This window comes from Notothenia coriiceps, unplaced genomic scaffold (genome assembly GCF_000735185.1).
Source record: "Notothenia coriiceps isolate Sejong01 unplaced genomic scaffold, NC01 NC01_scaffold00032659, whole genome shotgun sequence".
Taxonomy (NCBI): Eukaryota; Metazoa; Chordata; class Actinopteri; order Perciformes; family Nototheniidae; genus Notothenia; species Notothenia coriiceps.
Genome location: NW_011365360.1, coordinates 91,909 through 118,759, shown reverse-complemented (window position 1 = coordinate 118,759; position 26,851 = coordinate 91,909). Strand labels below are relative to the sequence as shown.

The 26,851-nt window shown below is 39.9% G+C and overlaps 1 protein-coding gene across 2 annotated transcripts; it reads right to left on the bottom strand.

Annotated features, from left to right (window-relative positions):
• Nucleotides 1–70: 70 nt before the first annotated feature.
• On the bottom strand, nt 71–25,155 carry sema3bl (sema domain, immunoglobulin domain (Ig), short basic domain, secreted, (semaphorin) 3bl). 2 transcript variants are annotated; one of them, XM_010789185.1, is made up of 13 exons: nt 25,038–25,155; nt 17,234–17,324; nt 14,800–14,916; nt 14,525–14,667; nt 12,502–12,616; nt 12,281–12,350; nt 11,956–12,100; nt 7,808–8,039; nt 7,622–7,713; nt 7,342–7,383; nt 7,022–7,247; nt 6,106–6,233; nt 71–3,732 (listed from the first exon to the last, which is right to left on the bottom strand). In XM_010789185.1, exons 1-13 carry the CDS (start codon nt 25,071–25,073, stop codon nt 3,220–3,222), a joined length of 1,950 nt encoding a protein of 649 aa, XP_010787487.1. In that variant the 5' UTR covers nt 25,074–25,155; the 3' UTR covers nt 71–3,219. The 2 variants fall into 2 exon arrangements, with proteins under 2 accessions (XP_010787487.1, XP_010787488.1); XM_010789186.1 differs by lacking the exons at nt 17,234–17,324; nt 25,038–25,155 and adding an exon at nt 16,849–16,862 and having other exon boundaries at nt 6,106–6,236.
• Nucleotides 25,156–26,851: the final 1,696 nt, after the last annotated feature.

The window sequence follows — 26,851 nt, the reverse complement described above, 5'->3', positions numbered from 1 at the left end:
CCCCCCCACACACACACACACAACAGGGAGGAAGGAGTAAAGCAGGGGTTGTCACAATGATGCCACCACATCAAAAACATATTTTTTATAGACAAGAGCAGAACAGACAAAATAATTGTGTAGCTCTTTTCACCAAAATCATGACAAGACTAAAATCTAAATTTAAGTGACAATTTGATTAGAAAACAAACTTTCAAGAAGGTTATCTACAGCATAAAACACATTTGTATCTCTTTTTACCCTGCTAACTGTCTCTTGGTTCCGTGCAAACCATGCTCCTGCCCCTCTAACACTTTTCCCCCCGGTATAGATATACATCAGAAGCAATATGCAATATTTTTAAAGGAAACACCATAAGTGGACTCTAATAGCCGGTTTCCCAATCCTCTAACTAAGAAAATAAACGTTGCTAGAGTAAAATGTGTGTTTAAGAGTGCTGTACAAACTGGGGATTTTGTTCTTAAATACTCACTTTATACTGATGAATTTTTTTGAAACAGGCTTTGAAAAGGTAATAGTATTTTATAAAGGCAAATAATGCCTTCACAAGATGCTCAAAGTACCATACTTTTTGAAGATCTCTCCCCTTTGTTCTTTTCAATTACCGACTCTCCCTTTTATTTTTCTCTCAGGAGCCATTCACACGCCATGAAGGTTACAAAGGGTCACCGAGTTCACTAGTGTTAATGTTGTTTCCTGGATAATTTTAAACAGTGAGAGGGCTCCCAGGATATCTATGCGATCTTTAATATGTACACATTACAGGGACTTTACCCTCCAGCGTACATATTGGTGTAGGTCCTCCATTCTTCTCAGCTTTTTGTGAACATCTGTTTGTGTTTCTTTATATGTCTTTAAATAGATCCTTTAAGAATGCTACGTTTATCCAGTTCATACTTGGAAACTGCTTACTTCACCGCTTGACAGCCAACATTTGATTAATGAAAGTATAAATGTGGATAATATCAGCTTTGATTGCTTACGTACATCAACTTGTATTGGGACAAAGTTCCAAGGGATCATCTGGTAACTTTGAACCAAAGACATATTACAGACACACTTTGTTTGTTCTGTGAACTATATCCAACCCATCATTCTCACAACTCTCCACTCGCCCTCATTGATGTGGCCAGGAGGAGCTGCTCAATGTGAGATGCACCTGCAAAGCCGCAATTAATATATTTATAAGTGTTACATGGGTGAGTTTTGAAAGTAACTCTTAACATGTATTTCAATCTTCTACACACAGCCCTTACTGAAATTGAAGCTTGGCATTTATCTTATAACCTTGCGACCTGTCTTACATTGTTCTCCTCTCTTTTTTTTTTATCTTGTTTTTACAAATTAGAGTTGATTCCATGCTAACCCTAACCCTAACTCCATGGCCCTGTCCCTTGTGAAAGAAAACCTTTTTTTTTTATTACGATCAAAGTTACAGTATATTTTAACAACAAAACCTGAAGTGAATAACAATGTGGAGTATCATGTGTTCAAACCATGAACCGTCATAAAACCAGTGTTTACAAAGCAGAAAGCACAAGAGGAGTCAGCCATTAGAGCTGACCCCTTCTTTTGTTCCCTCTTTTGTCAGTAGCGAGCTACAGCATACAGAGGAACTGTGGGAACATGAGTTCAGGGGACGATGGAAGTGTGAGGTGAGGCTAGGACAAAGAGGTCCGTCTTTAGAAAAATATATTTGAAAATGACACTTACCCAAGACATAACGTTTTGAACAATAATATGTGCACTCTAAATTGGTGCTTGTATCCCAATTGAGTTTCATTGAGCTGAGGTTCAATCTATAAGTAATCCCAGGGAAGCAACTATCAGCGATCGACTGTGGCCATTTGGTACATTCCTGGAGATGTTATGGTATGTGCCCAAAAGCGTGAAAGTATACCACTGTGAAATATCCCTTTAAGGGTCGTGAGGGAGGAATCTTGATCTTTAGCTGGTTTTAATGGAAAGTTCAACCCACAACACTAAAAATAAAGCAATGTGCCTTTAATCTGTTGAACCATCAACAGTCGTCTCATGGTAGCTTCCAGTTTGAGCTAGTTGAGTTTATGCATTCAGTGTGATGGGTGAGTGGGCTTTCCGTTTATGTAAGAGTGTGTTTGTGTGTGTGCATGTACAGTGGAGAGATCAGATACAGAAATGCCTAATTGTAACTGCATGGTTTGGCTCGACTTGACTCATTTTTGGTAATGGATGCTTTTCTCAATTTTCTGTTCCTCAAATGATCACAACCTCTTCTTCAACGCGAAATAGTGCTTTGTTCCACTCTTGCTGGATCAATTGGCAAACAAAACAAAGGAACACATTTGAAATGAAACCAAACTAATGACTCTTCCCAATGTTTTAACTTTGCCTTCTAATAATGGTTCAGTTCACTTGGACCCTCAACCAAGGCGCAACCAAAAACAGTACCAGGTGCTATCCACAACTTTTGCCACAATAAAAAAGGGCAAGTCGAGCCATAGCATACATTGCATTTAAAATGCGGCAGATGTCTTACCCTGGGAGCATTAGCTGCAACTAATACACTGCAAACCAAGTTATTTCTTGGCTGAAGTCAAACATGAATATTTCCTTTTTAAAAAGCCAAGTGCAGAGCAGGGCAAAAAACGTGGTCACTTAAATACCAATTGAGAAAGAGATGAATCCAGTGATTGCCTTGTGAGAAATGCGAAAACAACAAATGGAAAATAAGTGTATGTGTCTGTGTCTCAGAGCTGACCTTGACAGGCTTGCTATACTCCAAGCATGCAAAGTATGTAAATGTTCCTCTCTTTTGAAGCACTTTGCCAAGATCTAACACAATTCATCAGAGAGTTGCTCCAAAGGCATGCGTTGTCTGTCTTTGCGAAGGTCTTATTTGACTTGATAAAATGAAAGCTGTCATTTCAAAGCGTGAAAGTATACAAGGGCAAACTTGTGAAAGCAGGAGAAGTCCATGGATATCAAGATTTAAAGAAAAACATCCACTCCTATTCACAATAACAACCTGTTCAGTAACAGTCTCTTTTTGTGCCATCATTCCAGAAAACCAAACACTTCCGAGTCGTTACAATACACATCTCAGTGCTAGAGTTTCCACAAATAGGAGTTGATGCTGGCCTTTTTGCTGCCCGTATTATCCTGTCCTTTGCTGCAATCTTTGTCCCTTTTTTTGTCTTTCATTTTCTCCTACTTCATGCCCTGCTCACTTTCTTTCAGTTACTCCTCCCATGCGCTAAGGTCCCTCGGCGTCCGGTTGCGTTCGCCGGAGCTCTTGCTACGAGCCTTCCTGGCGCTCTCCTGCGCTTGGCGGTTTTTCTCCAGCATGCTTTTGTGTTTCCTCCTCAGTTTGTCGTTGCACCACATCCTCTCACAGTACTCCTCAATGTGGGGCAGGTTGGACGGCCCAATCAGCTGCATGATATCCTTGAACCATGTACGCGATTGGCCGATTTGGCTTGATGAGCCGCCCCTGCTGTATGTGCTACAAGGCATCCATGCTCGGTAGCTTCCTGTGGACCGGTCTTTGTACGCATCAGAGAGGCCGGCGTTGTCTCGTGCCATGAGCTCATCCACAGTGTCCCCCTGGAGGACTTCGAGGCTGAGGCGGGCCAGGGTCTGTGTGAAGCCGTGCTCTGTGGAGCGACAGATGTACACGCCTTCATCCTGGCGGGAGAGGCGACGAAACAGGAGGCCCTGCTCTGTAGACATCACACGGTCATCCAGCTTTACCTGAGTGAGGCAGAGGGATAATGTGTCAAAATGTACCTCCTATACTGTACATGAAATATATACACAGCGGAATTAAGATTTTGGGGAATCATTTTTTTCTTATAGGTCCCATCATATGCTTTTCTGGTTATTACCTGTCCCCTTGTGTGTTATTGTTACGATGTGTGTAGGAAGCAGGACCCAAATGCAGATTAAAGTGACAAAAATAAGGCCTTTATTTCAAGGCTAAACTATGAACAAAGACTGAACAGAACACTCACCGCAGACCAAGTCATAACACAAGACGAACCGACAAAGACAGACAGAAAAACCAGAACTTAAATACACACAAGACTAATCATACAAACAAGACACAGGTGAGGAGGGAAGAGAAAACACAGGGACACCAGGTGAACACAATCGGGTAAATTAGACACACCAGGGAAACTAACGACAGGGAACCACAGACAGATCTAAACAAGACAAAACACAACGCAGACAGAAAACCAAAGACAGATCTAGACAAGACACAACGCAGAAAGAAAACCAAAGACAGATCTAGACAAAACAAAACACAGACAGATCGTGACAATTTCTGCTGACTGAAAATCAAGTCTCTAGCTAATTTCATTAGCTGTAGCTTCCTAGCTAATTACTGTGAGCTACTGTTAGCTACATGACTTGATTAGAAACGTCTGCGGCTAACTTATTTTTTAGGGATGCTCCGATCGATATTGGCCGATACTCACTCTCTGCCGATCGATCGGTGCTCTCTAAAAATGCCGATCGCGAGAGCCGATCGCATAACAAGGGGGTCCGAGCTCCGCGGTGTCTCGCTGTCTCAGACCCCACGCAGCAACCAGGAAACAACACCAGTAATCCAGCTCACACTGTCCGCTCCTCGAGCCCCACAGGGCGAAGCAGTGAGCCCCGCCAACACGAAAGCTGGACCCCACGCAGCATTCTCATCTGTTTGTCATTACTGGTGTCATTTTCTGGTTGCTTACAAATGCCATTGTTAAACATAATCACTGATGTTCCGCTGTAACGGTGGTTGACTAATCAGAACAGAGCGGGCGCGCTGACCAATCAGAGCAAAGTGGGCTAATAGGGAGGGGGGGGGCAGGAGCTCTAACAAGGCGTGTAGGACAGAGAGTGAATACACATACTATACAGAGATGCTGTATGAGAAACCAATGTGATTTTGGAACATTGCACAATGTCAATGTATTCTAATAGGCCTCAACAATGGAATTATGATCAGTAGAAATGGCCATGTCATGGGACCTTTAAAATTGAAAACTACAATTGTATTTCAGATTGGACAGTGATCAATGTGATTATTTTGCCAAGAGTCTATGAATGGCGACTCCTAAACAACAAATTAGCTTTTGCAGTGTTTAAACAAAGTTAAATAACCTTTTGACTATAAATGCAAAGATTTTAAATGTCTAAGGGCTAAAAATGGGAGTTTACGCCACTCAAAGCCTTTATAGTTTTCATGAGACTATAGCATCTTTATTCATCGTAGACGTCTTTTTTGGGTAGATGCAATCTGGAATATGTGGGCAAAGAGCGTAATCCAATTTGAAGCATGACAGAAGAAGGGCTCTTTTGTACTTTTTCTCCGCCTTTTTCTTTTCTCTCATTCTCTCTTTCTTTCTTTACCTACCTCAACCCAAAGTCTCTCCTCTATTCATTTTTGATTATTTTTTCTCTTTTTACCTCCCCGCTCTTCGGCTTCCATCCCTCTGCTTGTCAAACTATCCCTCTGTGCCAACACAAATATGGCAGCCTTGTCAGCTGAAGTGGCAGCCAAATGTTTATTTGCAGGGAAATGGATAGGGGTGGTAATGCCTTAATGCTCGCACGGCTGACCGAGATGCTCGGTTGAGCTTGGAGAAACAAACTCTCCAACAAATGAACGATTACTGTGGGTGTGGGCACACACGGAAAAATACTTTTCTAAGTAGTGCTCTAAATGACTTTGCAACACTGTTTAAGTCACAGTGACAGGCAGACATTGAGTGACACTTCAGATTTCGGTGGTCAATTTTGGAATTCACTGTTTATCTAAGAGAAAGAGTACTTGTGCATTTTCCTTTGAAATATAATTGCTTAATTTCAACCGTATGTCAAATGGCTGTCAAATGTGTCAACCATGTGCCAAATTCACATCTCACTTTTAAAGGCAGAAACTCCCGCAGTAAAATACATTTAGTCCGGCAGTTAAAGGCAGTTACTTCAGCCACCGTTGGCCAGAAATGTCATTCCTTCCCTCATCTGTCTCCAAATTCTAACCAACCTTCTTCCCATCATATATAAATTGGGATAAGGTGGTATTTTATCATCACAATATTGGTGTTGATGTTATATATTTAATTATAATCTTACCTCCTCCTTGCGGTCATCACGTTGGACAAGCCAGCTAACTGTGGCCTGTGGAGAGCGAGGAACACACTCCAGGAAGGTGCTGTTGTTCTCTGTCCCATACACCACTCTGTCTTCTGTCACGTCAAGGTCTTCTGGATGAAAGAGGGATTGTTTTGAATAACAAAAACATTGTAGCCAGTTTAGTCAGTCCAAAATGCTACTTTCAACGCACTGGCAACAAAGAAAGCTTTAATCTAAATGGCAAAAATACAGGAAATACTGAGGATGTCGGTTGATATAAAAGTGATTTGAAAACAAATTTTGTTAAAAATCGCAGTGTCTTTGCCAGTACCTTGTGAAAAGTTTGCTCGTTATTTAGAATAAAACTCTAACAAATAGCAGACGTCTCAAGTTGGGAGGATATTTCAATCCTAGCAAAGAAAACACAGGCCTCAGGGAGTTTGACTCCTGCAACAACTTGACACCTTGGCACAAAGAAACGTTATAAAATGCGGGTTCATCCAAAGGCCTTGAAGAAGTATGTCATCACCTCGCCTCCACCATACCTTCCGTCAGGTGAGCAAACATCCCTGTCTAGCCACAGTGTTTCTTTCCCTATTTGTTTGCTCTTTTCATATGATCGCTGATGGCTTTAGATAACCTCAGTTTCTGCTTATCTGTCAATCTATAAGTTCGCACACACACACACAAAACGTTTCTTTTTTTATCTTCCCCTTTTAAAGCTTGCTAGGTAAAACAGTGCATATTATTTGTTTAATTTGTATAAAAACATACTTTTGTAGAAGCTGGCAGCCCAAAGTTTTTACAAGGTACTAAAACTTGACCAGGTGCTGTCCAGATTGTCACTGCAATCAATTAAAAAGTAGTTGTTCATAACAAACATGAAGGCTAAAAAATAAAGGGTTTAGTTGTTTACCACTCAGATTCTGATCCACACACTGCAGCACAGGGTTTCCGTGCCTGATGTCCTGTCTGCGGTAGCGCCGTTTGCTGTTGGGCGTGTAGCGGGCACACACTGATCCGTCCCAGGCGCAGTAAGGGTCTCTGGCCAGGCAGCACTCGGCACAGGCATTCCCATAAGTCTCACAGCGGTGCAGCTTCACCTGCGCTACGCCTGCTGGGGAGCCCACATACAGGGCTTGCTGTTGGAAATAATGAGAACAGAAGAAAGGGAGTAAGGCATGATGTTGATCATAGAATCGGTTAGATGCATTAATAATAGTAATCTTCTCTTACCCTTTTCGCGGATATGTCCATCGATGTTATTGGAGTTGGCACCTGCAATAATTAAAAATAATTGAACTTTTACGTGTGAAGAAGCTTACAATAAGAAAAGTGACAAGCTCAAGAGTAGAATTACTGTTAAAGCAAAGGGAGGAAACAGATTTTCTTGAGAGCCATCTTAATGTATCCTTATCCGACTACAAAGAGGGTTTCATTGATACGATGAATATAATATATAACAATGAGTCAGATAACAGAGAGCAATATTGATACCTGACAGAGTAAAACTTACTTTAAAGACTTGTAGCTCCTCCAGTGTGACCTCCTCTGTCTCCAGGCTGTTCCCACTGTGTAGGGCAATGACCTTTAATACTGTGCCAACGTCTGAAAGACACAAACCGATAAATGACAAAGTTAAAGAAAGGGAATAAAACATATAAATGTAATATTTTTAATATTAAATTCACATCAATATTACCTGTGCCAATGAACATTACATCATACTGCCCGTCCTCCGCGTCGACCCGGTCAACCACGATTTGTTTCAGCTTGTAAGGCAAGTTGGCCTTTACGAGCACAGGCTGACGCAGAGCAGGAAACACCGGCCGCCACATCAATGGGTGGCTGCGGGCAAACTGCAGCACTGAATCAGGGAAGTCCTTTGTGCTGCCAAACTCTCTGCCGGGCTGGTTGGTGATTTTACTAGGGCACTGGAGGGGGGAAACATGTGGAGAAACAAAGGAGATGGTTATTAAAGATGTTGGCAAAATCCTTGGCTAATTAATAATGAGAAAGCCTATTTCTGTCCGTTTTCCATCCCGACTTTAATTCCCACCATGTTCCACCACTTTAGGTGTGTTTCCAAAAGCAATGTGGCATAATTATGGTCTTAAAGACTTCTCAATGAACCCTCATTAGCACTTTTATTGTGCCTGAAAACTTTGGATGAAAGTTCAGAACCATAGTTGTAAAACCCTTGGTTTGGAACCAGCTTTATAGAGGCAGAGTGTGCTGTTAGGTAAAAACTCTCCCATTCGTGTCACTGTAATTACAAAATGAATGTGCTGGTTCTTGGCAGAGATACTGTATCAATCAAATAATCAAGACGGTTGAACACAGTCCAAATAAAGGCATGTACGCAAACCATATTACCTGTGTTTCAACTGAAGCTTTGCAGTTTTGTACAATTAAGATCAATAAGGGCAGCAATGGGGCGAAGGCCAGGTTACAAGACTCAAATGTAGGCTTATTGGGCAAAATAGCACAAAAGGGGACAATACAAAGGTGCTTTTGGGGTTCATTTTACTCATAGTGTCACCTGAATGTAACAATGAGCTTCAAAATCCGATTAGAAGCTCTGTTGGGAATAATCATTGCATTTAAGCTTTGAAATATTTAGAAGTTGCTTTAGGGCCTGGCAAACTGGTAATGTTATCATCTTGGGGCTGGGATGACAAACATATGTGAATAAGATAGTAATACAGCAGCAGTGACTGACTTAAATGAAAGCATATGTCAAAGTCTGACAAAAAAAGCATAAATTAAATAAGAAAAGGGTACAATATAGTCTAAACACAGGAAAGAATTCCCTGATATTGCTATTCCAGACTTCCATACTGTATTATTGATATTTCTGCTTATCACAACAGTTACTGATCGAAAATAGGTCTATAATGGCCTGGTTTCTATTTCAGAGGGTGGATCTGAACTATGCTGGGACCTTAGACTGGAATCCGAACAAACTATTGATGTATGACATTCCTCCGAGTACGACTTACTAAATGGCTTCAATTAAAATTTATTACAGAGGCTGCAGAATGTGTAGGCAAATCCAACTCCAAAACATGCTGACTTAACAGTATGTTTTGATTTAGTAGCCGATAAATTGTGAAGTTCAGCTATAACTCAAAATGTGATCCAAGCATACCTTTACCTCATCTTCTGGTAAGCTTCAAGCTAAAATAAATATAACTAATTTTAACATGTAGAAAAAAAACATACTTTCACATATCTTTCAGAACGCAAGACACTATTTTATTTATGAAAGATTTCCCCATCACTCATACTTGTGCAGCTGCCAATACAATTCATTGATATGTCAGCGTTTTAAACGGCTCACTGAAATACTGTGTTCATCTGTTTTTACAGCACGTAAAACTGGGCCAGCTCCAAAATCTCTTGTCAACTCATGCAAACTTTGCTGTAGCAAGTCAACTGCTTTCAATCACCAACAGTGAGCCAAGTTAGGATTAATGCGAGCGAGGAGAGGTGAGCATATTTGGCAGACTTCTATTCACGCCCATTATTACTGTATATGTGACTGTGTTTGCATGAAACAGACCATAAGAAGAGCTGAGGTTCAAATCATGGAATGGGACTTATTTCTATATCAACCTTTCAAATTGAGGTTTTAAGCTTCTGAAATCTTTCAATGTCAGACCAGAATGCAGGAAAATCACTTTTCTGTAAAACTTCAATACAGCCCATGGTTTACAGTATTATTTTGACGTACCGCATAAATTAGGTACCAATAAAGTATCATTTAGTTCCTACTAAAAATGTACAGTTGAAGAAACGAGCATGATTTGGCAAAAATAAGTTAGCAGAAGCCTCAAACACCAAAATGGACACTCCCTTGACAGATAGTTGAATTCTGACACAATGAGGTAATGGATGAAGTATATTTTAATTAAATGTAAGTCTTTTTTTGTTTTGGGTAACCAGTGCCTTTATTCTAAAATGAAAGGGGATGACATGCTATAAATGGTCTTAAGCCCCATTAACAGCAGCTCTAATGCCCCAATGTATGTTTTTTATGGGAAAAAATTAACGTGAAACTATGAAGAAAAATATACAGATGACACTCTGATTATTGTGACAGCATGATACACTTCTATTGATTTAAAACAGACTATGGAATTTATTTTTATGTCAGAAACATCTAGTTACTTGAAGGACTGCATGGATCATCATGGATACAATTATTCTGGTAGCAACCCAAAAGCTTGAGTTTGAAGTATCAAACCTACCACTTTTCTATGTACAATTATAGTGAATGACAGGCAGGCAGAGAAAAGCTTCATATGGCTCAGTCCAAGTAGGATTAAAGCTCTGGAAACTTGGAAACCAGACTATCCTATAATTCTTTCTATCACAGAATAGATTATTACAGACTTTCAAACAATGTGCAGTGCTATGACAATCCAAAATAAACATCCAGGGAGGATAAATCCACAAAATCTCTCATACTGCACTTCTATTTTCCATTTCTGGGTGTAACAATAGGAATCTGTTACAAAGAAAACTCCAGGAAATTAAAATATTCTGTCTTAAAAAAAAAAAAGAAGGTCATTATAATTGTTTTACTAGAGAAGAGGGAGACTATTTTAACCACAGCCATCCAACAAGCTGTTCTTCATCATATTAGTTTTGATGAATATCTACTTCTGTCCTTCCCATCTGTGCCTTTTCATCAGCCTAACTTAAGTCATCACCCTTTTTCTGTTTCCTCTCTCTCTTGTTTCAGGCCAAGACATTCCTGTTAATCAGGGAGTCATTGGAGTGGAACCACAGAGGTGTCTGCTCTGTTCTCACATTATTCATATTCCTTCTTCCTCCATACAATTCTGCAGTCTGTTAATGAGGCGGAATAAAACGCGCAACCGTTTGTGTGTGTAAGTGTGTAACACAAGTCTGATTACAATGATGTGGTTGAGAGGACATGACAGAGCTCCGCTGAGAGTCAGGATGTAAACCAGGAGAAGTCTGCACAGCTGCACTGCAACATACAGTAGTTAACATTACTGATAGGGAACTTTCTACATCTCATTTTTTATGCTTTTAGCACCTTTCATATTGTTCCTGCCTCTCTGTTCTGAGTAGGCCTGCTGGGTCTGAACTAATGCATTCTCTGTCATAACATGTCCATTCAGGAATAAATACCGTAATCAAGGCTTTGGCAATAAGGTTGAGAAGTTGCCAATTTTATGTTAGTATTTGAGGCTGTAGTCTTTGGTGCTGTGTTTTTTAATAGCTAAAGCCTTTAGCTTACCTATTGGTATTCTACAAAAATAGCATTGCACTGTTTGAAATGAATGAATTGACCAGTTTCTGTTAGATGTGTTTTTTAAAAGGTATGAAACATTTGCATTGTTGCTAAATCTGACACATTTATGTGAAATGTATGTTATGTAATAAGATGTCTTCAAGTTGATTGAGTTACAGTAAGATGCATTATCTAAAGGTTCGGTCAGCATTTAAAACAGCTCAGTGTACCGACTTACGGTATTTAATTCCTTATCGCTATTCAGAACCTATGATGTAAATGTCTTAATATTGTCTTCAAACTTAAGCTTTCAATAATTGGCCATTGATATAGTTTACCAGCCAGTTAATAGGACAGAAATCAGTAGAAGCTATAGTACTGTACAACTGTGTGTCATCAGCATATGAAGTGTAGGATATCTTATGTTTCTTCATAATGTTTCTGAACAGAAGAACAGAATGTATTGTGGGACATATGTTGGTCAAGTACAGTAAGGTTGAGGTACAGTTAGGGTTTTGAAACCGAAGCATTTGAGTAAAGTCAGGGTTAGAGGGTGATATATTTTGTAAGCCCTCACTCACCACGCCTGGTCTTGGATAAGGGACCCTGCCTTCATAGGCCCCCCACTGATAGTCAGGGCCCTCTTTATGGGCAAAGGGTCCGTTGAAGACTTCTCTGATGTCAGCCATTCGGTACACACACACAGCAAAACCCTGGAATACATTACTGTGGAGGAGAAAAGGGAAACATTTCCACAAATGACTTCACCAATTTCTATTTTATAAGTACTAGCTGGATGATAAGAAAAGGGAAAGCTTAATAAGACATCAGTTACATAAGGTAGAGTTGTTAATGTGTTGGTATAACCGGTATACACATTGAGTAGCATGCTTCATGGTTATTCACCTGATGGTGCTGAAGATTGCATATATATCTGGATTCCTCTCATCCTTGGTCCTCAGCAAGAAAACATCCTCTGTTTTATGTTAAAAAAAGAATCCCCTTTAGAACGTGTGTTTCTTTGTAGTAAAATGCGTGAATGTGTGCTTTTATGCATTTTTTCTGTCCAAGAATGCATGTTAAATTAGGACGAGAGTATGTACAAAAGATATTTGTGTGCATCTCACCCAGCTGGTTGAAGTGTGTGTCGATGCCGTGAGGTCCCGGGACAGAGCAGACCAGTCTGGCTTTTACGAAGGTACTCCACTTGTTCACTAGCACTCTCTGACCTCCAACATCGTTCTGGCAGGAAAAAGAGAGAAATATAATCTATAAAACACAGCTGCATTTTCAATTCCACACACATTCATTGTTTGGCTCTGTACTCTAGCAAAATGGATTTTGATTGAAACGCTGAGGTCAGAGCAGCTTTAGGTGTGTTGGAAGTGGGTGAAACAGTGCAGGACTGGATTTTATTTTTGTACATGGTCCCCTTAGGAGAATGGAGCCAGAACATGAACCTAAACCGAAATAAAAGAATGTTGTTGACCAGACTGAACGCAAAATGGTTTTCACTACCTATTCCTGTGGTTTTTAAATGTTTTCACATTAAAGGCTTTTTTAGAGACGTTTTCTAATCCAAAATCTAGGGTCTAAAGACAGATACTGTACAGATTATAAAGCCCTTTGATACACATTTTTGATTTGTTGAAAGATTACAAATAAATGACTTGAAGCTGTACAGTATATCCGATTTAAGTAGTTAAAGCCATCAAATTAAAGATGAAAGTCAGCACTCAAATCTTGTAATCACTGTTTTCTTTTCAAATATTTTGGCACTGACAAAACCTACACTACCTAACAATAGACTAATACTTCTGTACACAACCAGGATACACTCAAGTATGCCTTTTTAAACCTTTTGTAGAACACAGTCGCTTGTCTGTTGCAGAGAATTAGTGTGCAATACTTCACGAGGGAGGGTGAGTGTGAGATGGGGATCGGCGGTGATAATGAGATTCTTGGCACGAGTACCACTGGGGAAGTGAAGACAACTATTCAGATTTGCCTGAGGGAGGAAAAGAGTGCTGCGGAGAAAATAACATAATGTGTGAAGGGAGAGAATGAGTGACAGACGGAGAGAAAGAGGAGTAGGATACAGGGAGAGGAGGATGACAAATAAAGCTATAATTTGAAGGTTTAGGTGGGATTTTGTACGAGAAGTGTTGGCAAACTTTTCTGGCACAGTCAAACAGACGCTAAGGAAATCCTATAGCTGTGTGTGTGTGTGTGTGTGTGTGTGTGTGTGTGTGTGTGTGTGTGTGTGTGCGTATTCTTTCTAATCATACTTATTTCTGTGTATGGTGCATGCAGCACACATATGGTTTTCCAAGACATATCAATGCGTGAAAGAATTTGAGAGAGCGTGCAGAGCAGACGGGGATCAGTTGGCCTATTTGACAGCTGTATGAGCTTTAGGAGGAGAAAGAACTCATATGATTCTGAATATCATGATTCCTTCACAGTCCATTGGGAAAATGTTAACATGTCATTGCTCCAAAAGACATTTGTCTCTTTCAAGGAGGGAAAAAATATAAACCCATGAAATGTATTTTTCGATCACTTTTTCGTCCATTGGACTTTAGTGAGAGTGTGAATATCATCAGACTGAAAGCATGGGTGGAAATTGGATATTTAGGAACACCAACGGAATTCTCCAGAAAACAAATGAGCCCAGAAGGACTCTTAGACTCCCAGATTATAACTTCTTCTTCAAATGAAACACGCCTGCAGATGTCTCATATATTGGACTGGATATTTGTCAGGCCATGAGGAATAGCATTACGTGACTCACCTGACCATCTGGCTTCACTCATCCCCACCTGACAACAGATCATCTCTCAATCTTTTCCGGCATACCCGTATTAACCTGATTTTCTGATTATATTATGTTACTGGTACAAGTGGGGTATTTCATTATTTTCTATAACTGATAACGGATTGGGTTTCATTTACATACTGCAGAAGTTCCTCCACCTTCTGTTTAGTTATGTGTCATTTCTGACAGCACAAGGCTCGGTAAGAGATTAAATAATAACTTTGATACGTAAAAGTATCTGCATGGCTAGATACCTGTTGCAGACTTAATGCAAACACCACCAGGTCGCAAAGTAAATGTGTTTACTGTGAAGTGTTTATAAAGTATCTCACCGCACACACTCGTCCAATACGTGTGTGTATGGCCCCCTCCCTGTCCCCTGCCTCCGTGGCCTTCTCAGTGAAGAAGAAATACACTTTGTCGTTGTCTCTGTCATCATTGTCTGGGATGAGGTGCGCAGCGATGAACTTAGGGTCTGCAGAGGAAGAAGAGACATGGACGTTAGTATTAAAGTAATCTATTTAAAGAAGAGAATACATGTGGTCTGAGCAAAGGGATGAAGATGCCATGATTGATGGAAGAGGTTGATTAAACAGTGAAGCATTACCGTGGAGAAGTTTCTGGTCAGTCTCTGTCCTCATGGTGGAGCGACCTCCCATACTCCTGAATATCACAGAGTCCCTACCCAGAAAGTCTGCCGTCAGTCCAGTATACAGCTCCCCACCTGAAGAGAGGCAATGACAGAGGTGGAGGGAGACGGAGAAGAAGGGTCAATACATCAGAGTAAAGAACAGCAGCAATAAAGGAAACGGATTAGGGATAAATAAAAAGATTGGAACATAATTACAATAGGGAAATCATGGGTGACAGAAAACATGATTTGCAGCGGAAGCAAATGAAGCATGGAAGGAAAGAGGAAATTGAAATGAAACCAATTCAAAGCACACCGGGAGAGTAATCTGAAACTCAAACACGTACATTACATCTTCCACAGAGACCATAAGCATAGACTCAGTTTAAATTTCAGCAACTCAGAACATAGATTTTCCGGCCTAAAGATATACAATCTTTCCTGTAGCATATACAGTACAGTAAATAAACCTTGGAAAAACCTAAAGCAGCCAGGGTAATCCGTCATTAGAAAAGAAAGCAACCCTAGCTAGCGGTAAGACGGAAATCCCTAAAACACCAATCACATAATGAAGAATTATTAGGGATATGAGTGAAAGCCTCATTTTTCCCAACACAGTGCCCAATGAAGCAAGACATCTGACTACAGACGGTGATCTCATTGGTGTGAATGATGTTTATCTTATCAAGCTGAAAAAACGGCACTAGAAAAATAAATAGGCATTAGTAAGACACACACACACACTCCTTTTTTAACCTTAAAACTAAAACACACATACAGTCATATTCACACAATCGATTCTAAAATTGGTAATGACAGCTTTGTGTTTTTTGGGAGAGGATCCTGAAATGTAGAAGAGGAAATCATTATTTACTTGATTAATTATCATTTACTGTTTCTTTCTTGGACTCTCTATTTTCCTTTTTTTATGATATTCTTTTTTTTTTGGTTAAGCTCTATATTTATGCCTGTGTCTCTATTTTTGTCGACTCGTGTATCTTTTCTACAGTATCTGCCTTTTGCACTCCATTGATCCCTGAAGAGAGGAAATCTATAGAGAGGTCAGTGTTCACGGTCAGAGACGGAAACAGAAATCCTGAATATAGCAGTCCTTTAAGGAGGTTAAATTCCAAAGTTCCGATCATCTTACAAAACCTTGCTGACTTTGACAAGGCCAACAAATCTGCCGAGTCAGCGTTTACACATTCTTTGTTTTGAAAGTTTATATTTGAACTGAAAAAAAATCCAATCCCTCCCAAAATTTCGTTTGTCTTTTAGTTATCTACAATACACTTCTGCGGGCCTAAGGATGTTCCAGTATTGTTCTGTCTTTTGTCCATGTGTTGAATTTCTCTACTGGGGTCTAAACTGCGTGAGTGTTTGGCTCTAATTGAATGATTTCCTGCCAAACACGATGCGTTGTGGGATAAGTTCTGATGCTCAAAGCAGCTGCAGAGAGAGGAAGCTGGGATAGAGGGCTGATACACCTCCTGCCTCAGAGGCTCCCAGGATCCCTGGAATAAATCAACTATATTTCACAAACCAAATACCTAATGACATTCAGAGAGAAACACCCAGAACTATTTAACCTACTCAGCACAGCTCCAGAGGGTGCGTGTGCCAGAGCCAAAGCAGGTCATAGTTCCTGTTCTTTAGGTTATTATTTTTTAAAACAAAGCAGAGATTTGTGCAGAGAGGGGATACGTGTACAAAACAGACCATGTGTGTTTGATATTTTACATAGTTAGATGTGGCAGATAAAGTATACCAAGGTACAAAAAGGTCAACTTGAATTGGACCGCAATAACTTGTGAATTTCTTATTTAAGACTTTGGGAAATAGAGTAGTGATATCACACCGACATTTTTTTGTAGGATTTTTACTTTTAGAGTTAGGGTGGACAGGAAATAAAATGCTACCAACTAGAGGCCAAATGACCTGTGGAAAAAGGTTCCTTAGCCATAATCACCCAATAAACCAATTGAAAAACTTTTTATAAATGAAGGAAAACAGCATGGGACATACCACTGAAGGTGCTAGCGAAGAAGAAGCTGGGGTCATTTTACATAATTAGATGTGGCAGATAAGGTACAAAAAGGCCAACTTTAATTTGACTGCAATAACTTGTGAATTTCTTATTTAAGTCTTCGGAAAATAGGGTATAACAACAACATTTTAGGATTTTATATGTTAAGTGTTCGAAGTGTTTTTTTTATAGGATTTTTGCTTTTACTTTTAGAGTTCGGGCAGACAGGAAACAAGAAGAGGAAAAAGGGGTGCAACCATTTTTCAATAAAATGGTACCAACTATAGGCCAAATGACCTGTGGAAAATGGTTCCTTAGCCATATTCACCCAATAAACCAATTGAGAAACGTTTTAGAAATAAAGGAAAACAGCATGGGACATACCACTGAAGGTGCTAGCGAAGGGGTAACTGGGGTCATGTGGAACCTTCCCTCGTCCATTCTCCACATTCGTAGGATCCATGGTAAACACATGCTGTGGAAGAAAGAAACATGGATTAATATCATTAATTCTTGCATGTGGTCTATAAGACAATATGTTTCAAAGCAGGCTGTTTTGGTATTTTAGATATATTTGTCCTTCAACTGAACTTCATGTCTGTCTGAGAACTAAGACGCTGTCTGAGAAACGGAAAATGCAGGATCATCGTAGCTGCCAGAGCTCTGTCAAAAAGTGTCACACATTGTTTCCAGTGCAGATTAATCCAGAGAGCCGGAGCCAGCAGGGTGACAAAGAAAAAATAAATTATAACATAAAAATTACAGCTAAAATACTAAAACTAATTCTGACAGTTCAAGTGAAAACAGGTTTCCTGACCCATAGTGTCATAAAACTCACTCAACACATACTGGGCCCTAACTGACCAAGTAAATATATAAAGCCATAATCCATGACATTTACATGTAAAAAGGTTTCCCTACATCTCGCCAACTTTACAGAACCAATAGCAGATTCCTGAGTCCATTTTCTGTTTGCTTTGAGGAGCGCCACGTTTTGTTTTTCCAAGAAACAATGTTGAGCTGCACAGGAAGTGATGTTTTCAGCAGCAAGCAACAATAAGATAAGAAACTGAGAATAATCAATGAAAAAATAAAATGTAGGTTAAAAAAAGGGACAGGAGCAAGTAGACAACTACAAGTAACACAGCGGTTCCTTTGTCGTCATTAACCAGGGAGTTGTGTTCACCTGACAAACACTGGCCACATCCTTGGATTGTGTGATTTGCCAGGTCGAAACAGGGTCACTGTGGACAAAGGACCTTTTTGTTTTTAGCCTCTCTACACCCAGGTCTGCGACATCTGGGTACCAGGCTGCTGGGCATGATCAATGCGAGTCCAAAAGTAGTAGACTTTCCAGAAAAAAAGGAATGGAAGGCGACAGGACCTACAGCAAGACGTCCTGTGTGATTACTGATTTAAATGTCCTTACAGTGAACTGTGTGTGTGTGGGGGACTCTCTGTTCCCCTTGCAGACAATGGAGTATTGTTACTGGGTGGGTGAGTCTTTCTTTGGAAGGAGATCACTGGGGAGATGATGACATTGAAGTCAGCAGGACAAAAACAGTGGACAATACGCACTCCCACGCACATTAAGTTTTGTACGTGCACTCAAACTCGTGCTGAGCAACATGGATACGGCAAAGTTTAAGTCTCAGGAACACACTAAAAGATTATATATATAGTGGCATGTCCAACTGGTCTCAGGAAATTAAGAGAGACAGTTAATTTCTTATTATATCCACATGTAGCGTTTTGAATGTTTCTAAGTAGGTTTGAATGAGCTTCACAGGTTTCAAAGTGCAATGTACAGCCCACCAGCACACACATTGCTTATGCATACCATCACACTTCATTACATTTGATATGATGAGGCCTTTTTTTAAAGAACTCTGAATCTTGTCTTGCCCTACATCATTCCAGGCCAGTAAATCAAGGTAATTTATGAGGATTTATTTTGTCATTTTCACTTCACTCACGGTTTGATTATTTATACATCCATTTTAAAGTCGTACCACATGTATTTCCTTAGTTTCAAATGCTCCATTTAAAGAAAATGGCATCTACTGACAAATGACATGCAAGACGAAGATGATAGCTTCTGTACTAACACATTGTTTTTATCTCATAGCGAAACTGAACCATAAAAAGGTCTTGAGGTATATCAATGTTCATTGGGTTTATTGTCGACCATTAAACCATTTCCCTTCCTTCTCACATGAATGTTATCGTTTTCATTCTTTCTCTATCTTGAATTTTCTACTCTTATTTCCATCTGCTCTCCATCTCATTCTCTACCAGGGTATATTACTTCACTCTTTAATCATCCTTATTCTTTTCAACACGTATTCACTTTTTTGTAACGGAAGTTAACATCACTTCATCTCTCTCTGAACGTTCGTACATGTGTTCTCGTACACTTCAGTGTCCAACATTATACAATCTTATACAATATATTCAGGGCCGGTTTTTGGCATAGGCGACATACGCGGTCGCCTAGAGCGCCAGATCTGGGGGGGGAAAAAACATTTTTGACCGTTGGTGCTCATCCTAATTTTCGGCCTTGATGTAACAACATTAAGTCAAGGTAACACCCTTTTCACCCCGGTTACACTTTTCATTTGCCCTGTACGATGGGCGCTGTAAGTGATGAAAGTGGGGGATGTTGGCTTATCAGGCGCCCGCAGCTCACAGCCAAAGTGTGAGTGAGCGTGGGAGCGAGCGAGGGAGAGAGAGAAGGCACACCGGTACCGGCGCTGTTGTTATTAGCATCTGGTGCTAGCTGCTCTAACGGATATAAGAAGAAGACGTTTCCACAACCAGGGTGGAGGAGAGCTCTCTCCTGTCAGACTGAGAGGCTCAGTGAGGTTAAGGACTCTGAGTGTTTTAGATAGTTAACTTTAGTCTAAGTTATCTCAGTGGGTCTCAAACGTTTTGATCACAATTTACAAGGCACTCCTTTATAATTATCGGGATAAACAGGTTTGACTTCATTTCAATGTATACTATAGTACAGTAAACCAAAAATATTGTTTAAAACTGGAGAGATAAAAAAATATGCATAAATAAATAAATGTTTATAAGTAAAATAAGATATGAATGAACAACAAAAATAAAACAAGTTACATTTATTTGTTATTGGCTATGGTAGGTTATTGGTTATGTTCACATACTTATTTGATTATTAGCAACAATCTTTAGGGCATCAAAATGGGGCCGTTTGTGTGTGTGTCTGTGTTATCTCATAATGATCCGTTGGAATGCTGTGGCTTCCTGTCGGTGCGGCAGATTTTTCTGTCAAAATCGCTTTGGCCAAACTCTGCCAAGATAAATACACAAAAGTGCTGCTGTACATGGAGAGAGAAAAGACATCCAGGCCACTTTGTACTCGGCTGTGCCAAGCAAGATACATCAGCAGCGCCTCTACAACACAAATTAGATAAGTGACTACTGACACATCTGCATGCATAATTGTGTCAACTTGTGGCAAACTTCAATTACTGTCTTTCCATTCACGAGCCTCTAAACTATCCATTATATGACCATACCATTTTCTAAAATCAAAACCTAACAATGGCCACCATCTTCACTCGATTTGAGTTGCCTTAAAGGGAAATGAAAACACACTTTTCCTCATACAAAGATGATTAAAGAAACACTTGTTCAATGTAATACACCCAGTCACAAGACAAAGTGGCATTTACAAATAAATCTTGCTTTGTCTTTTCTGGTAACTGCTTTCCTGCTCTTGTTGTTTGGATTGTCCGCTGGCTAGATACAACCACTCCAGAAGTTACTTTGTGCATTCAAAGGTATACAAGAACAAATATATATTGTTTTAAAATTATAGTTTTTGTAGGGAGGGGAAAAAAGTCAAACAAATTGTCACAAAATAATATAATAACAAATAGCAAGGACTAGAAATTGAGCAAAGACTACAGAAAAAGATGACGATGTAAAATAAGAATCTATTCATCTCAAGTTTGAAAGCTTTTACCCAAAGGCAACAAATATAGGAAAAATAAATCTGTGATTTATAAATAATTCATTTTTTATTATACTTTAAATCTTTTGGGTCGGCTTTTTTATCCACTTTAATCCTGCAGTATTGGCTCTGCTGAATAGCTTTCTCCCCCGAAGGACTTAAAAAGTGTCCCGTAGCACTTACAGAGGTTGTCGTGGAATTCTGCCATCATGGTGAGAGGAAGTGAGTAACTCTGCGAGTGACTTTCTGAGTAGCAAGAAGCAGAACTGCTGAGTAAATGTGGGCTTTTACAAGAAAAAAAAGCATCTGAACTGCTTTAGGTCTACATTATGAAACTATATAGAGGATGCCAGTCGGCTATCTGTGTGTTCATTGTCTGTGTTCAGCAATTTCTCTTAAAATATCTGCTTTGCTGTGTGTGTTTCAATCTGTGTGCCTCTCTCCACTTTTACTTCCATATATTTATAGTCATGCTTGACTATGCATGTCTTTCATCGTGTTTGTGTGTGTTTCTGTCTGTGTCACTACATATTTATATGTTCGAGTTTGTTTCATTTGTTTAGTTTGAGTGTGTGTGTGTATATTAATGTTTATGTGTGTATGTGGGGTCTAGTCCTCTGTATGTCGTCACTGTACTATGGTGGTTTATTATTTGTATACCTATGACACTGCTCAGGCAGCTGTGTCACTCACCATTGGCAGTCCAGTGTGTGTGTGTGTGTATGTGTGTGTGTTTTTTTGTATGTGTGTATGTGTGTGCGCGTGTGCGTGCGTGCGTGCGTGCGTGTGTGTGTGTGTGTGTGCGTGGGGGGGTTAGAAAGACGAAGTGAGGCAGAAACACTTAGACTCAAGACTCCCATTAAATTAATTATCACATGGTGTTCATCTTGATTACGCAAACATATGAACATTTACACATTGTTATCACACTTAAAAAAGGAAATACAACATGGAGACTCCTTTCTTCAATCTTAAACAACAAAATAGTTTAGGTGAATCGGAAATATTGTACTTTTCGTCCTCCCAGAATTCTTTGAATATGAACTACTGATGCACTTTTCAACATCAATGTCAATTTCTCTTCATGAAATGAAGTTAATATACTGTAAGCTGACACTAGAGAACAATAACAGTTCCAACAACTGTTTCAGAGGATTGCTGACCATAAAAGAAACCTTTCTTCAGTTCAACTTAGCTGGTGTAAAACGAGCCCAATCATATTGTTTTTTGTGCTACTTTTTTAAGGTTTTGCGTAACATTACAAACAATACAAACCCAAGACCAAGAGAGGTGGCATGTGAGAGACATGAAGATTGTGTCTGTCTGCCCCTTACTGAGATGAAACACCTAGAAGGTCAAAGGTCATCCCACCCAGAGTCCAGTCCGAGGGCTCGCGGTCTGGGTTCCCTCGAGAGGTCAGAAAAACAGACGTGTGTGTATTTTCCACCAGTTAACGATTGCCTAAATAAATGGACAGGCTCCCTGTAGTGTCGTCCATTCTCACAGACACTCGCACACAAGCTGGAGGACAAATGGTATCTGAACATCAGTCAGGACAGTGAGGCGTTTTGAGTTTTAACACACATACAGTACAGCTGACATAACCTCGGAGTCGTTTCATGCACACCTGAGCATGCCAGATACAAACGGCGATCCCTGGGGCAAATAAAACCAATTCTGCAATGTGTGATAGCTTTGGGACATTCCCCGTCATAAGCTAGACAACAACTGAAGGGTTTCAACATTCATGACTAAAACTCCATTACTTATGGAGATTATGGGTTGCTCCAAACCAATGAAAACATACCCAACATTTCTTGAATCAACTAACGCTAACACTATACTTTCTTGGCAAGTCAGCACTAAATTCCCAAGATCATCTTTGTTGGAACCAAGATGACATAAAGTGGAATGAGATAACAATGAAGACGTAAAATAACGTTTCTAAATGACAGCTGGAATAAATTATACCGAAGATGGCAGTTAAAAATGATGCAGTGTTAAAACGAATTGCCAACTGCAAAAAGGGTTGATTTCGTAAAGAGCGGATTATGACAAATCTCAAAGTTCAGGACTTGACTCAGGATTTGTCTGGTCTTGACATGCGAAGAAAATGACTTGGTCCCACCGCTACCTGAAACCTGTGCATGCTATTTTAGTCTTTTCATCTTGCACCTTCAGACATTTGTGAGCGAGGTCCACGGCCAACCTAAACATTTCACAAACCCACTCTCATTTACTGAATCAGTGCAACACAACCCAAATACATATAGGGTTTGATAGGTTGCCCGTCGTTGATTAGTTCAAGTGGTTTACGAAAAAAATCCTGGACACTATATCACTGACTTTTGTATTCCCAATTGACGTTTTTGGTGTTCTCAACCATGCAGACCACTGTATATTGTATAGGCTTAAAGTGAACCGCACGGGCAGAGGAAGACGTGAACTTTTGATCATGATTTATAATACAACCCATCGTCCAAAAACCACACTGAGGATGACAGATTGGAACAGAGAGGCAGAAAATGGCACACACACTGACAAGCAACTAAACCCACCCAAAACAAAAAAACAGCAATTCACCTTCTGTACTTAAAGTGCACCCACATACACACACTCTTCTGACTAAATGTTGGCACTCTCCCACCCAAAAGTCTAATTTCCCTTCCTGCCAGGATCTAGCTTTTCTCTGTCCTCATGCCCAGTTTGACCCCACCCCCCCCTGCTGGGCCAGGCAGCGCGGCACACTGGGCTGCGTTCTGGAGAACCGCCATGGAACAGGGATCTACGAGTCTTTCTTAATAGCTCTATTCATTGATTCTTGTCTTTCAAATGGCTCCAAGTATGAGACTCAGCAGAGGGTCCCACTGAGCTGAGTTGCTCACAGAGGGCCTGCCTGTGAGGTTGAAAAGATGTATAGAGGACCGTAGGCTGCGGCTGAGTGGCCCTACAGAAAGACTCATGGCGGGAATGCCTGCTGAGGCTTAACCTTGAACCCCGGGGATCTGGGCACGGACAGTATTCTGAGCTGTGTTTTGGCACCTACCATATTTGTTCCATTACCTTGGGCTCCTCCACAGGATAGCTTACAGGCCACCCATTGATTCCTTATCATATCATATGAACAATTCTTCATATGTTTTATGATACAGTGGCATAATGTCTCACTACTGCAATATAATGCAGACATTTCTTTATGGCTGAAAACTAGTTAGACAGCCATTCCTCGTAAATTTCTCAACTTTTATTAACTTTGGATTCACTTTAGTCAGCATGGATTTACTAAGTACTAACTTGTCTGGTGTTACAGAAACACTTTAAACGTCATTCAGCAATATATTTGATTTAAACATGACACTAAATGTAATCATAAAAGCCTAACTGCCAGAGTGTTTATAGTGGCTGTCCAGCCCTGAAGTGCATGCCAGGCGCAAAACGTTGTTCTCCTTTTCACATAAAACGTAATGTCTCTGTTTAGTGTAAAATATTTTCTTACAATGCTGACCCAACAGAAAATGATCATCTTAGTTTTTAAACTCTTTCAGTGCATTGTTTTGGTATTCTGGTCCGCACATTTTCTGTGTAGTCCAGCAGCTTTCAATAATACCCCATAAACCATAAATCCACTTAGGAGCCGTTTCCCCCAAATATAAGTTAACTTTTCACTGTACTAACCTAACAGCAAAAACAGTTAGCCATAATTACATGATTGCTGGTGAATATATAACCATTTAGCTACCAAATATTGTTTTCTCACTAGGTGGTGGAGACAAAAGCAGAAAATGATAGTGAAATTGGACTTGATTTTATTGTGTGGTTGGAAACATGTTCATGCTGTCAGTTGAGATCTATATTCATAGTTTCCAATGGCACTTTGTAAGTGTTAATATAAAGTAGAGCAATGACACTGGTACATTCTTGTTAAGGAGTGACAAAGTACTTAACCGACCTTATAGTCACTTCTTTTTTTTTCACAGCTTTCAAGCATTTCCATCAGGAAATGGAGACAGATTTCTGCAGTACAGTATAAATTATAAGTCCTCAAAAAAAATGTGAAAACAGTATATCACATTTTATAAATACTTACTGTTTTGTCAGGTACTGTATAATGTTATTTTTTTGTGGGTTTATGTTCTGGTGTATGAACATCCCTCAATTCCCCCTCACACACACACATACAAACACTCTTGCTTCACACCGGCTTACCTCTCCTCTGTGCCCCACATTGATGAAGGCACACATGGGCTGGAAAGCCCCGGTGCCACAGGCCAGGAGGTGGGTGCGGTTGTAGGGCTGCAGAAGGCGAACAAAGTTGGCACACTCGGTCTGCAAAACAAAGATACATACATACACACAATTTAAAATATTGTCTCAAAGAACTATGGGAAAGGTACAATATGTTGTATCAAAAGTGTTGCTATATCTGTTTAATGAAGTTCACTAAAACAGAGCTATGTCGAACGTATGTAGTTCCTGTTGTATGTGGTGAAGACAATTATTGATTTGGATACTGACCCTACAGGAAAAGAACCAAGTATAACTTACACGGTCCTTTAGCAAGATATTGCAAGATATTGCTGCCCAGACACATGATGTAAATATTGATNATTTGCAACCATGCAACAAAATATAAATAGTCCTACAAATACTTTTATTTTATTTCCTTCTTATTTTGTGTAAGCTCAAGTGAAGCCCTCTGCTCTGGCTCACTTGAGCTTACACAAAATAAGAAGGAAATAAAATAAAAGTATTTGTAGGACTATTTATATTTTGTTGCATGGTTGCAAATGTTTCGTGTCTTGTATTTTGAGGTGATACTGTGACACATAAATAAAAAACAAAACTGTTTTAATTGGGTCAGCTAAAATATGCGTCACATCCTGCTACGGTCCCACGCCAGCGCCTTTTCCTGCGGGTGAATAACCTGACCCCCGGCTCGATGAGCGAACTATGGATAAATCAAAGAAAAGTACCGGAGGAACACAGGATTTAATTCTGCCTGGATAGAGTTATATGCTTTCACAGCAAACGATGCTGGTTTACCGGTATGTTTTATATGTAGAGAGAAGTTGTCAACGGTGCTGCATCCTTTACGTATCGAGGAACAACGATCTTCAGAGGAACACAGCTGACTATTAAGTGGGGTATGTAATTTATTTCAGAAACACTTTTTGTTATATTCCATGGAATGCTCTTAACATCCCGATAGCAATGAATATATTAAATGCTTTGACAATAAATACATAAACAAATTAATCTGTGGAAGCCGTAGTACTGTAAAAAGCACGACCAATCATCTGAGCCGGCCCGGGAAAAATAACTAGATGGCCTACCTGCCTGTCAGCCTTCCATCTGTGCACAAACTTATCTCGTGCCCTCATTGGTCATGTGCGCGTTCGTGTGTGTTGGAGGACGGGCTCTGTAAGAAAGTCTGAAGGAAGAGGCAGATTTTTTCCGGTTGTGTATTTTCAAATTCTAGCGCACTCGAGCTGGTTTCTCCATTCTTACCTACCCTACCTTTAACTCTTTTTAGGGTGCAGCTATATGTTTTATTTATTTCAAAGTGGGCAAATTTTAATTATATATTTGTTTCCTTCAAATGTGCAGAGGACTCCCCAAGTGCTGTGTTTAATTTATTTTAAAGTAGGCCTATGTATTATTTTTAATTATCCTTATAGGAGTTCTTTGTTTCTTATTAGAGGTTAACAGTTTTATATAACGTAATAAATAGCCTAATAATGCAAAAAAACTGTAGTTTTTGTCTGATATAACAATAAATACAACTTTATTAGCTATCAAGCTATGAAATATGTTTTGCGGCTCCAGACAATTCTTTTTTTTGGAAAAAGGAGCAAAATGGCTCTTTTGGTCAAAAAGGTTGCAGACCCCTGTGCTAAGGGAATGTTAAAAGCTCTGTCCAAGGTGCTGATCAGCCTGTCAAATGGACTGAATACACAGCACACTGGGGCTGCAGTCTTTTTTGTCTAGAAAGCATCCTAACCATAATGACCCAGAAATAT